Here is a 14,073-nt window from a genome sequence, read left to right as displayed (position 1 = left end):
CTTAATAATGCTAACAAAATCATTCTCAATGAGTAAGGAATAAGTAGACTACTTCCAAATACTAAACTATAAAAGGATTTTGCTGTGTATTACCATTTGCAAAGCCTTTCCAAATCAATTTATCTGCCATCATCAAGTTAAGAAATGTCTCTCTAATGCATTCATAAAATTGATTCCAAATCCCCATTTCTCTATTGAAAACACTTTTTCTCAATGCAATATCTCACAATCACCCATTATTTACCCAACTACTGAATTCATTGTTGGTACTAGTCTTGTTAACTACTAGGGCAAAGATTCTTGAAAATGTCATACGGAGAATTATACATCAATCCATTTATCATCCCAAAATGCAATATTACTTTTAGTACTGACAGCAATACCAATACTTATATAGAGAAAAAAAAAAAAAAGAACCCATTTATGATTTTTTTTTTAAGCTGGAAGTTCTCGCAGGGTCCAACTACCTTGTTATCGTTTTATTAATAATAATCAAATTAAATACAGCCGGGAGGGGGACCAAACCATTAAGGATGTTTTCCACATTTATGGTTAGTGGGCTAATAATGTTTTCCACATTAAGGATGTCTTCCTGTCATTGCCAACTTGAGGTAATAGCCTTAGTCGTTCCTTATCATGCTTTTCCACAATGATTGTACACCACAAGCTATTGTGCTCGTTATTATACCTCTAAATCCATTTATTGAAAAGTACTCTATTTTTAAGTTAAAGATCCATGATTCCAACCCCCCCTCCCCTCCCCCATATTTATAATTACATATCGACCCTCAATTTTCGAGGTGGATTCTCCTTTTATCCATTGTTCCATTCCACAATAACCTCATCTAAATTCTATCCAACTCCTTCACTCCTTGTGGAATCTGAAAAAAGGATATTTAATAGATATGCAAGTTCGCTAGTACTGCATGAATAACTATCACTCTCTTTTCGAAATAAAGCAATTTAGATTTTCAACCTGCCAACTGGGACTCAAACCTCTCAACAATAGGTTTCTAAATGCTTTGGGAATTCTACCTAGCACTAATTGGTAATCCTAGGTATGTAGATGGAAGAACATTCGCTTTGTAGGAAATCAACTTAGCACACGTTTCAACTGCAATCTCATCAATCCCAACTCCAAATAATTTTATTTTCTAGAGATTAAGCTTTAAACCCCACACCACTCGGAAACATCTTAAAACCCTTTTCATGTTGATCACACTATCTATTTTGATTTATTGAAAATCATTGTATCATTTGTGTACTGCAGATGAGTTACCATCAAGCCATTATTCTCAATTCTCAATTTACATAGCCCAATGACCAATTAATGCCTTGTTCATAAGCACATTGAAAACCTCTGTCACCAAATTGAACAAGAAAAAGGATAGCAAACACCTCTGTCTAAGTCCTCAACCCCATTTTGAATTGCCTCGTAGGTGTTCCATTTACAAGAATCGATACAGAGCTATGGATATACATGGCCTCATCCTTTTTCTCCATTGATATCATAATCTCATATTACACATCACAAACTCAAGGAAATCCTGATTCATGATTTGTTTGCATTTAATGAATGCAAACTAATTGTACTCTGCAACCTCCTGAATCACTTGCCTTAGACGATTTACAAGCACATTGACCATAATTTTGTCAACACTATCCACTAGACTAATTGATCTATACTTATTCAAGGCATTTAGATTAGCGCATTTAATAATGAGTGTAATAAAGGAAGTATAAATGTGCTCATCAAAGATGCAAGATCAAAGAAATCCATCAAATAACCCGTCACTTCCCTTTTAATTGTCTTCCACCAAGATTTGAAAAAAATTAAAATTCAACCCATCTAACCCTGGTGTCTAGTTACCATCACATTTTGAATCACCTCCCACACTTTCTCTTCAGAGAATGACCTCTCCAAAAGGTAGCTGTCTGTTCCTAGAGAAACTTGAAGTTACATTCCATGACCATAAGAGGTTCAACCTCACTATGACCATATAAGTCCTCAAAAAACTTTGCCACTTCCTCTTATATAAACCTTGGGTTTTCCACCACTTTATCTTGTATTGACAACTTGTTCATGAAGTTACAACTCCTCCTAACTGAAGCCAATGTATGAAAAAATTTAGTATTCCAATCCCCTTCTAAAATCTACTTCACTCTCGATTTTTGCTACCATGACATCTCCTCCGCCCAGTAAAACGACCATAACTCCGTCCTCAATTTCCAAATTTCCTCCCTAATATTCTCATCCCTTGTCCCCTTGCTGCCACCTGACCTTCTTCTCTTAAATCACCTCTTCAAGCCTTGTGATTCTCTCGTACATGTTCCCAAAGGCATTAAGGTACTTAATGTCAATGAAATGCTTATAGAACTATTTATTATTGGATATTATTTTCTCTCCTTTGTACCTTGATCTATTTAACGTTCTGATTTATCCAAAATAAAAAATAAAAAATAATGGTCGTGAGTGAGAGAGATTACTATCCAAATCAATCCAAAACATGAATTAATCTCGTTAAAGACAATAAGGCATAGCCAAATATGCATTCGTGTAAAAGAGACAAACTTGAGCGTTGAGGTTTAGTTGTAGAATTTATTGACACAAGATTATTTTAATACAAATGAGTGGCCTAAGCCAATCAAAGCCAAAGATCCCACCAATTGCAGATTCTGCTGCATCAAGAAAAACATTATAATGAAATTATAAAATTGAAAAACAAAATTATGATATAACATCTTACTAACTATGTGCATCTAAAATCAAATATACAATTAAAATAGGTCGAATAAATCCATGAATTTATAATCTCTTAGTAATAAATTGGTTCTTATTGTTCAATCCAAGGCTCTATATCGACCATACATAGACTTTTGGAACTATTCCTGCTTATATTTAGACTTTCTTATACTGTGTCATTGGTTATTGCTATTTTTGGTCTCCATCAAGGAAGTCAATATACTGAAAAAATTAAATGAAATTATAAAATTAAAATCAAACTAGAGTATCAAGTATATCAACGTAGACAGCTGCCGCCTCCCTCCCCCCCTTCCCCAATGTTGATTGAATGCAATCAAAGGGTGTTAAACGCAAGTGACAAAATGAAGATAGAATGATCTCAGCCATCCAAATTTGATAAAAGGGATTTCTTCTAATTCTTGCCTTTCATTTATTGCATCACCCCAGGTTCTATTGATGACTGGACTGCACTTATTAAAAGTATTCAAGTGGAGAAAAGAAATTAATATTTTTGCTCCAATGATTGCCATATATAAAGGGGTTTTTAGCTTAAACTCAAACTGATATCTCTCTTCATCGTTTTTCTCTTCCATTTTTCCATTTGATGTTCCAAGAATTCTGATGGATCATCATACAGATGAAAGCTTGAGTGCATAAATCCAATATATATATTTTTAAAGATATATCGAATATATTGCTCGAGTGATCATGAATTTTTGCATTTCAAGCTTAAATTGTTTCTCTTTCTCTTCTTCTTCTTCATCAAAATCGTTTTCGAATCATAACGAACAAGGTAGGTTATGGGAGTTTCAATTTATCCATATTTTCAGTCTTTTCATATTTTTCTTATATATATCTTAGCTTGGATATTTTTCTTTTTCTTTTTTTTTCAAACTAATATATATAATTATAAGAGTATACAATGTCAAAATTTCCTCCTCCTTTTCTCTTTTTGTAATCCAACCTGGGTTCACATTCAACTTTATCAGTCCCAAGAATGCAAATATTGCACTTATCCAATAACATTATATAAATACATATTTTATGTAATTTACATATATATATATATATATATATACATATANATTTATGTTAATTACATATATATATATATATATATATACATATATAATATTCCATCAAGTTTTTTTATTAAATTTCAAACCATTGAGATTAATACTTGAGAGTGGAAGAAGTAAGAGGATAGGCCAAAACAATAAATGTTATAGTGGTGCTGGTGCAATGTCTAAGGGGAATGAATGCAGCCTTTTTCTAATAGCAATAAATACACATACAGGATTTTTTTTTCTATTATTAGATTTTAAAATATTTTATATCTTTTTAAGTTGACTTTATATATATATATATATATATATGTTATTCATGCCTCATGGGTCACATCATCAATTATATTTTTTATTTGATTATTTTTAAAAATAATATTATTTATTTGATCAATTTGGGAGTTTGATTATGCGATAGTTTGTTAATTTGGCCAACTACTCATGGCTCCAGATTCTCAAACTCTTCGAAACCTTCATGCCTTCTTGTATGATGAATTGAAAATCGCCACTGATGGGTTTCGATCTTCCAATAAAATTGGTGAAGGTGGATTTGGTTCTGTCTATAAGGTAGTTTTCCTCCCTTTTCATACTTTTTCCTTCTAAAATTCATTATTTTTTTATTTTTTTTAAAAAGAAAATCTCATATATTAATTAAATTGAGATTACACAAATGTAAAAAAACTTATAATCATGACAAATACCTATATACATTACTTAAAATCATATCAAATTTATTTTTTTTCCAGACTTACCTCATTATAACTAACCTATCATAACACAATTGATTTTATTTGTCGGACTTACATCTGACCTGATATAATTGACTTTATATCATTGTTAGCTGGTTTTCATTAATTAAGCACATTCTTATTGGGTATAATTAGTGGTATTATTTGGTTATATCATATTATTGTGGAATTTTTTTTAATTATATCATAGACATAGAGGGAGAAAAATTTGCATTTTTCTATTTGAGCCGCCTTGGTGGGGCTGGAACCTTTCCACTCTCATGGACTTCAAACGTAAGCTTGCTTTGGCTAACAATATTGTTGTGATTTGGACATTACAGGGGAGGCTCAAAGATGGAAGAACAGTGGCTGTTAAAGTGTTATCAGCAGAATCAAAGCAAGGAGACAGGGAATTCATGTCTGAAATAGTCTCACTATCCAATATAAGCCATGCAAACCTTGTTAAGCTCCATGGTGGCTGCATTGATGGACCCTCTAGAATTCTTGTTTATGAGTACATGGAAAACAATAGCCTGGCTCAGGTCTTGCTAGGTATGCTCTTTTCTTTCTCTTTTTTACATACATAGAGAAGCCCGTTGGGCTTGAACAGTACAAAATAAAGTAAATCTTTGATGATCCCTCGAATTTAAAATCTCTATCCAAATTCAGCTTCATATTTTACCGATTGAACCAAAAAAAAAAGTCCATATTGTTAAAAGAATACTGCAATGACTTAATATATGCATTTGTTTGATTTTTTTTGTAAAAAATGTTGTTCGATATATGCTAGGAGGGGAGAAAAATAGAGCAAACCTTAGCTGGAAATCAAGGAAAGAAATTGCTCTAGGGATTGCTCAGGCCCTTGCCTATATTCATGAGGAGGTCAAGCCACATATTGTGCATCGAGATATCAAACTTAGCAATATACTCTTAGATCAAAATTTCACTCCCAAAGTTTCAGATTTTGGTCTTTCAAGACTATTTTCCGAGAATGTCACTCACCTTAGTACAGGAGTAGCCGGAACATTGTAAGTATCTCTTCTTGTAAGCAATATTTCAATTACTCCCCCTTTTCCCATGAAAGTTGTCATAGTTTATTTAACTCTTTTTTTGTTTTAAATTATTTTTTTAAAATCTTTGAACCAAGTTTTTTTCAGATATATAATTTTTCAAAATTCAATTGAAATAAAAATATTTAAATTAATGTCGGCCAAAATAGAAAGAAAAAAAAAAGTCAAAATGTGACAACTTTCATTTAGGGCAGGTGAGAATTTTCTTTACTCTTGGAATAGAGTGGCTCGAGATTAAGCTTCTCTTCAATTCAGAAAAGACTTTAATTTATTTTTCTTTTTTCATTTTAGATAAAAGGGTTTCTAATTAACGCTTTTTTTATTATTATTTTTCGCTTTTGTATCAAAGTGGGTATCTTGCTCCAGAGTATGCTGTAAGTGGACACTTGACACGAAAATCAGACGTTTATAGTTTCGGAGTGTTACTTCTAGAGATCGTGAGTGGACGAACAGCAATAGACTTCGATGTAGAACTAGGAGAGTTCTTCCTCGTTGAGAAGGTATACATTCTTAATTATTTCTACATTTATGAGAGATAAATTGAAAGGTTGAAAACAATACTCAATATTAGTTTTCTGTCTAATAAAAAATTAGAGATTTGATTGACATTTTTTTGTAAATTTTTATTTTTATTAATACAGATTTCAATGCTTTTTTTTTAAAAAAATTACACGATAAAAAGTGATAATTCATTCGTTAAATTTTTATAGGAGGTAAATGTAACATTTATTTGTAATTTCTCAATTCTAAGTATATTGTTATACCATTAAAAAAAACCAATAACTTATTTTACTTTTTCATCAAAATATATGAATATAATAAATTTTTTTTTTTTATAATTGAGAGAAGGAAGATTCGAACCTTATTCTTTAAGTAGAGGATCATGCACCAACCAATGAGCTAAATGCTCTGGTGCATATGAATATAATAATTAAGTAGTTAGGGAGCTTCAATTTTATATCATTATTATTATTATTATGATATATTATTATGTTGTATTAAATTTATATCTGTCTATGACAATGATTGATTTTTTATATATGCAGATCTAGCTCTTATTTTTATTTTTTCGTGTTACTCTCTTTCTTTATATCTATTTATTTATTTATTTATTTATTCATATACATATATTGTACCAAAAATACATTAACATTAGTAAAAAGAATAATTAAAAAAGCACAAAACGGAAGTGGAAAGGGCTCACCCACTACCAACAACCTCAAATTCTAGACCAGGCTTCAATAACTCTGTAATTTCATTTCTTTTTCATTTCCTTAAATTAATTTTCTCTTAATTAAGAGGGACAAAGGGACAAGTCTAGTATCCTATAAATTGCGTCATGTTAATTAATTAATGGGACAATTTTATTATATATATATATATATATATATATATGTTGAGAGGATGACACCTTAACAAACCTTTTGATGTTGATATATATACCTGCCCACCGTCCAAATTTTTTTGCAGTCGTAATGTACATAGTGGATTGAATTTTCTTTGTCAATAAAGTGACTTTTGACCACATTTACATATACAAGAAAGATATGGCAATGAAGACTTGTGAGCAAAATCTTGTAAAGGTAAAATCAGTGACCATTCTTTTGTCCATTCATTCGTGGGGTCTCACCGATTGGTTGCTCATCCACCAATTGCCGCCATCAATTAGACATTTGCATGTTCACAAGCTTGATTTGTCCTGAAAAGCAAACAGATTATTAGAACAAATACTGTAATGCAATTAAATCATGCTTTAATTGATTAATTCAATGCATGCATGCAGGCATGGGAGATGTGCAAATCAAACGAGCTGCTGCAGCTGGTGGATCCTGTGCTGAAAGGGAGCATCTCATCAGAGCAAGAAGTTGTTCATTTCCTCAAGGTGGGGTTGCTGTGTGTGCAAGAGAAATGTGGGCTTCGGCCTTACATGTCGAAGGCGATTAAGATGATGTGCGATGGAATAGACATGGATGATTTGCAGATATCAAAGCCAGGGCTCATCACCAATATCATGGATGTCAAAATAGGAAACAGACGTTCCTCATCACCAAGCTATACCAGAATGTTAAGCCCTCGGTTACATACTAGATAAATCAACTAGGATTTTTACATTGATTTTCCTTAGTTATCTCCTTTTTTTTTTTGGTTTTTATTCCAACTCATGATAGATTGTAAATAGTTTTTTGGGGCCAAACCCAAAATACCAATGTTAATTTTTGTGGAAAATCACCACCGATTTTATATATTATAATAAATCTTTATACTCAATATACATGGAGAAATATTCCAAGCAACACTATTAGTATTCGTATTTCTATATATATCCACATTCTGAAGCTATTTTAATGGATGTTTTTTACTTCAAAGGAACATAACAAGTAGCCATATCATAACACCAGATTCTACAGCACCCCTATACACCCAACAGGATTGTAATCCTACGATAACAAAGTAACCCATGGCATCTCACAGATAGTTAAACCCCAGACAACCTAGAAACAAGGTATAAGAACAAGTAGCCCATATTATCCTCCCCATGCAACAAAGTCCAATATGCCCAATGAGGCAGAGAACCGTACGAAATAGCACCCTTTCCCCACCGAACTTGGTCAATGAATCAGCAAAAGGTATTATCAGCCTTCCTCTGAGTCATAATCTCAATCACTTGTAAGCAATTACCAATAATATCATCATAATTTTCTATTCATGGCCTTCCTGGTGGCTCACGAACACATGACAAAGCAACTCTACAATCATTTTAAGGCCAACATAAGGAGAGGAAGCAAACATTTGCAGTGCATGTTTGATAGCTATTAACTCTGCATGGTTGGAATCCTGCAGTCCGAAGGGGTCCAAATAAGAGTCCCACAACCGACCCCCCCTCACACGGTTCCTCAAAACCCCGCCGCATCCTGCCAAAACCCCACGATTTAAATGGGATTTGATACGAATTCCAAGGTTTAATGACAAATGAGTACTGAAAACAAAAAGGAAATTTGGATCTATCATTCCTAAGAACAATACATAACTTAAGCCCTGGTGTACGAATCAAACCAAATAAGGTTTTGAAGTTTCAAGCATCAAAGAAAATGATGTTTAGATTCCATTGCTCATGAATGATCTCAAACATTTTAACTAAAAAAGAGAAACATGCATTTTCGAGGAGTTAAAGCTAATTAAAACGTTCATCTTTGATCTGACAGAAAAAATAATAATTAAGCTCAATTTTTGTATTTTAATTATTTCATAAAAATAGGTTAAGCCCTCCCATTCCCCTTTTTTCCTTTGAAAAATAGGCTGATTATATTCAATGAAAATAGGAACAGCAGCGCCCCTAAACCATCATAATAACCAAGCTTATTACCTCCACCTATACACCTTTTATTATAGTTATCATTATCGTATGATACGCGATACATATCGTACAATATGCTACGATATTGATAAAAAATGATACGTATTTATAATTATATCGCATTTGATTAAATATCGAAAGTGTATGATACGATACGCGATACATATTTTACGATATGAGAACGTATCATATGATATAGTCAATACAATTTTTTATAAGCTTAATTGTAATTAATTATTAAAAATTTATTTTTTATTATTTTTTGAGTTGAAACATGAAAAATTATATTTTATGAGTTTCAATCTTTAGATTTTAAACAAAAAAATACTAAAAAATCAAATTTCCATTTAATTTTAACATGATAAATGTTATTTTTTTTTTAAATTAATAAATTAATACATAAAATATATATTTTATTTAAAAATCTAAATTATTAAGAAATATGTTAAAATTTGAAATTAAAAAAATTATCATCTTTTCAATTTACATCCTAGAATCTTCAATTCTATTAAAAAATATAATTTTTTTCAATTTTTCTTTATTTACATATATAAATGTTATTTATAATTAATTTTAAAAATATAATACTCGATACTAAAAATAAAATTTTAATACACAATACGTACATCGATTTAACAACTATACTCTATCCAACCCCCTTCCCTGTTAGTCCTGTCATGTTAGAAACAAGTAGCTGACCCCATCTTTTGCTAGTTGATCAGTCAAGTCATATGGCTGCTACTCTGAAAGTATACAAACTCAGTTTGCAACATCTATACACTCAGCTTCTAAGGAGCAATCTTAGGGTTGAGGACTCTCCATTAACTATTAGTCGAATAACTCTCAATCAATCAACTAACAGTAAGAATTAGACAACATTGAAATAGCAAAGACAATGAGCACACTTTCTTTTATTCTTAACTATTGTTGATGAATGTTTTCTACTACGTCTAGCATATTATCATGTACTAGTATTTTATTTTTTAAATAATAATTATATATGAAATATAAATATTTATAAAGTGTAAAGTTAATTGTTTATAAATAAAATATAATTATATACACAATAATTAAAATTTATAAATTATTCAATACTATTAAAATTAAGAAAAGCATTTTTAAATGAAAGTCGTTCAATACAGATAATATTATTATATATTTATAAATTAAATAAATTTTATTAATATTAGTAATAAAACTATTAAAATGAAAATTTAAGAATATAATGTATGACTATGATCATTTTCAGCAATCAGAAAGTGTTTCAATATCCGTACTTATACAGATCATTACAGCTTATTAACACATATTTAAGCTACTTTCCACAAGTGAGGTATCCAAGAAAAAAGGGCAACTTTTTAAAATTAAGACACCATTTCTTTTTAAATTTTTTTTTTGGTGGGGAAAGAATTGGAAATGCTCATACCCAAAAAGCACTAAGCAGCAGGATATATACCTTTCTAAATAGAAGCTGCCAAAGGAGATTGAAGGAACAAGTAAACTTTTAATTTCTTTCAATATGAAAAATGTGATCATTGATTAATGTGCATAATTCTCTACCCCAATTCCTACTCACTTTCCATTCAGTCAAACTTAATGGATTCTGGCCTGGTTCTCTAATTTTGGAGGTGGATTGGGTGACTAACCAAATATTATTCAGATATTAATTACTTGGTTGAAATTTTTTTGGCTTTTAGCTAAGAAAGAAAGGGATGATTTAAGTGAGAAGAGAGAAGAAACCCTACTTCCAAAACTAAGAGATTTTTGGGCCACTTAATATCTTTAATTCTATTTATCTCTGCCCAAATTGTAAATAAATTTATGCTGTATGGATGCAAATACAGTTGTGAACCTATGAACAAGGCTAGGGTACTTTTCTTGAGCCTAAAACATTGACTTTACATATAACGCATGTCCAGTCCCATAAGCTTTATCCTGTTTGTAATGAGTAATTACTGACTAATGAGAAACTGATCAGTGTTTTTATTATTATTTTTTTTAAATTAAAGGAAAACTACATGAGTACATTCCAATAGTTCTTGTTTACTGTTGAGATCAGATAACCATTATGTGACATATGGTACTATGCTTTACCTGCATGTGATCAAAAGAAGAAAGTATAATAAAGAACAAAAAGGGCTGCAGAATTCATTATAAAGAAAGAAAAAAAAATCGATCTCAAATTCCTGGTAAAAATCAACAAGCTTTTGGACTATTCATGTTGAGTTACCCAATTATTGATAAGACAGGCAATTATGTAGATGTGCCTGCCTTAGTACAAACAAAGTCACCCAATAGAAAATGCATGTAATCATGCCTTTCAAAATTTTCTTTTGGAGACATGAAATCATTTGAAGAGCCAAAGATAATTCTCCCAAACCAATTCGTACCCAAAATAAATAAATAAATAATTCCCTTCTTATTCCTTTCAAAATACCCACCATGATATAGGAATTTTATATTGTATTAAATAAAAAAGAATATAGAATCTGCTTTCTAAAAGATGAAAAGTGGAACTTGAAACAGCAAAACACATTGAAGACTAGGGGGCCCTCCAATAGGTTGCCTAATAGGGAATTCTTTTTTTTCTTCTTTTTTATTTTAAAATTCATAGTCCCAATTGCAAAGCCCTGATCAATCCAGGAGAATGTTCTCTCATTAGGGCTGTGAATAAAAAAAAATTGGAATGATAAATTGAAATCATTAAAACTAGCTACTAATTGATTTCAGGAGATCTCTCCAACATGGTCCCTTCGTTTCTGCCTGACCCAATGTTCTTTTTGACCTGCTTTGACCGTATAGCATTATTCCCTATTGGCCAATCAGAAGGAAAGACTTTGAGGCCTGAGGAAGTGAGGCGGGTGGTCCAATTTATTCTCTCTCTTTAATTTTTCTTTCTTTTTTGCATCAGATTCCCCCACCACCCATGATCATAATCCTCTGCACCTGCTTTTCACAAACTTTACTTTTGCCCCCAGAATCCATTCTTTTCTTTCTTTTTTTTTTTCTCTTGAAGGACTGATAAAGATATAGAAAAAAGGGGACAAAGAAAAGGAGAAAAGACTAAAACCTAGAGAGGAGAATCTAACCAACCTGAGATATATGAGCTGAGAAGCCAGCCTATCCCTAAACCTGTCTGTGCTGTGCATATACACAAACGTAAGCCTTTTATTCACATTTCATACCTGGCTGCAGCTAATATATATATATATAAATAAAAATTCATTGTATAAAGATTTGTTTGTTTAGGCTCTCTCCAACTTCTGGCATGGGAGGACTAGTGATTAAATGGCTGGAACCAACTTTCTTGGGTTGTTGATAAGATAAAAAAAATAAAAGAAATAAAAACTTTGTTAAAGGCTTAAACTTTGATTATATTTTTTAATCTTCCTTCTCTATCATATATGTCAAATGAATGGTCTAAAGCTAAAATGGGATTTGTTTGTTTTCTCTGCTTCTTTTTTAGTAATAGAGATTTGAAGAGAGAGAGAGAGAGAGAGAGAGAGAGTGAGTGCTCGACTAGCAAACACAAAAGAACTTAATTCAAAAAAAAAAAATTGGAGAAGCTTGCTCTTACATGTTTTTTTTTTTTGAAAAAAGCTGGGAATTCATTCACATTTCAAGAAGACGCTCTTATATGTTTGAAACATGAACTTTTACTAGCTCTTGTAATAAACTAACCCCCAGGGTTTAGGTTTAATAGGGTTTTAACTTTTATTTTATACCATTAATATATGTATATATTTAACTTGATGAAAATGTTAACCAAACGTAATTTGAAAGATAAACTATATTCTAGCTAATCCCATTTAATACTTCCATTATTTTCAATCTTTATTTCCTATTCTTTTAAAAATATTGTATATAATTTACTTGAGCTCTACTACTAAAGCTACATGTAATTAAAATCACAAAGTTGAAAGAAAAGTGAGAGGAAAATGGAAAAATTAATAAACCCAGTTTTTAACTTTACGAGTTCTTTTTGTTTTGATACAAATTTAGCAGATAAATGGAGCTTAATTTGCATGATCACCAAAGAAATCCAGCTTTGTTAAATAAATGAAGAACTGGGTGTTTTAAATTTTGTTAAATTTTAATTAATAATTTTTTAAGAGACACTGATATGGTTACCAGAGATCACATGAAAGGTCCATCAGACAAGAGTATAGTACTGAATAACTATTTACAGGATGGATAGGGCAGCTTATGTAAGTATGTATAACTTCCATGTTGTCAGGAACAGTTAAGATTTTCACTGCAATTTTAAGCAACAGATTTTTATATGAATATAAGGATATATTTCCCAGATTCCTCGTTTCAAGTGTTGTGATTTGATATAAGGCTCATGGATATTACATCAAACCCATTTGTTAATGAAAAAAAGTTAAAAGAAAAAACAAAAGGAAAATCAAAATCTTCCCAAAAAGCTTAAAGAAATTAGTCTGAGCAAAAAATTTCAGGCAGGCAACATACTCAGTAGGCATCACATCAACCCAAAAAAAACCCTAAAATATGATACAATCATTAAAGGAAGAAGAGGAAGATGAAGTGAAGTACCTTTCGAGTTTCAGAGAAGAGGGGAAAAAATACCTTGGAAAGAAAATTACATTGGTACCCTTTCAGCCTGTGAAACCAAAGAAAAAGAAAAAAAAGGGAAAATCCCTGCAAAAGAAAAATATTCATGGACAAGTATATATACATGGAATATATGCATGGCTCCTCATACGCCATCCACGGAGACCATCGATGCTCGGTGGGCTCTGCAAATGGCATACAGGGAGCCAGGCACATATATACACGGATGCCATGATGATGCCATAAACATATGCATGGTGCATGATATAAGTATATGTATATTGTATGCATTTCATGTCATGGTTATGCTTTGAATGGAAATGCATTGAGTACTGCACGCTTTGGGATGATGCAGATGATCTCCAATATCTTCACTGGAGGCACATGGGGGAAGAAGAAGAAGAAGAAATTGAAGCAATGGTACTGAAAGTGAGAGGAAGGTATTTATGGAGGAGAAGAGAGAGATCTGAAGGCAAAAACAAGCTGGGTCATAATCAAATAAGGAGTGAGGGAGCCAGGGAGAGGGTGTTTTTTTTTT

General features: G+C 31.6%; 1 protein-coding gene and 1 long non-coding RNA gene across 2 annotated transcripts; one reads left to right on the top strand and one right to left on the bottom strand.

Moving 5' to 3' along the window:
• On the top strand, positions 3,328 to 7,835 carry LOC18586380 (putative serine/threonine-protein kinase). The gene is made up of 6 exons (XM_007009752.2): positions 3,328 to 3,536; positions 4,259 to 4,374; positions 4,877 to 5,087; positions 5,326 to 5,563; positions 5,955 to 6,105; positions 7,389 to 7,835. Exons 1-6 carry the CDS (start codon positions 3,452 to 3,454, stop codon positions 7,695 to 7,697), a joined length of 1,110 nt encoding a protein of 369 aa, XP_007009814.1. The 5' UTR covers positions 3,328 to 3,451; the 3' UTR covers positions 7,698 to 7,835.
• LOC18586379 lies at positions 7,944 to 14,067 on the bottom strand. Its single transcript, XR_001929637.1, has 2 exons — positions 13,551 to 14,067; positions 7,944 to 8,517 (listed from the first exon to the last, which is right to left on the bottom strand). It is a non-coding gene; the product is annotated as an uncharacterized LOC18586379 (long non-coding RNA).

The sequence above is a fragment of the Theobroma cacao genome, chromosome 10 (genome assembly GCF_000208745.1).
Source record: "Theobroma cacao cultivar B97-61/B2 chromosome 10, Criollo_cocoa_genome_V2, whole genome shotgun sequence".
In the NCBI taxonomy this organism is placed as follows: domain Eukaryota; kingdom Viridiplantae; phylum Streptophyta; class Magnoliopsida; order Malvales; family Malvaceae; genus Theobroma; species Theobroma cacao.
This window is presented reverse-complemented; position numbering and strand designations above follow the sequence as displayed.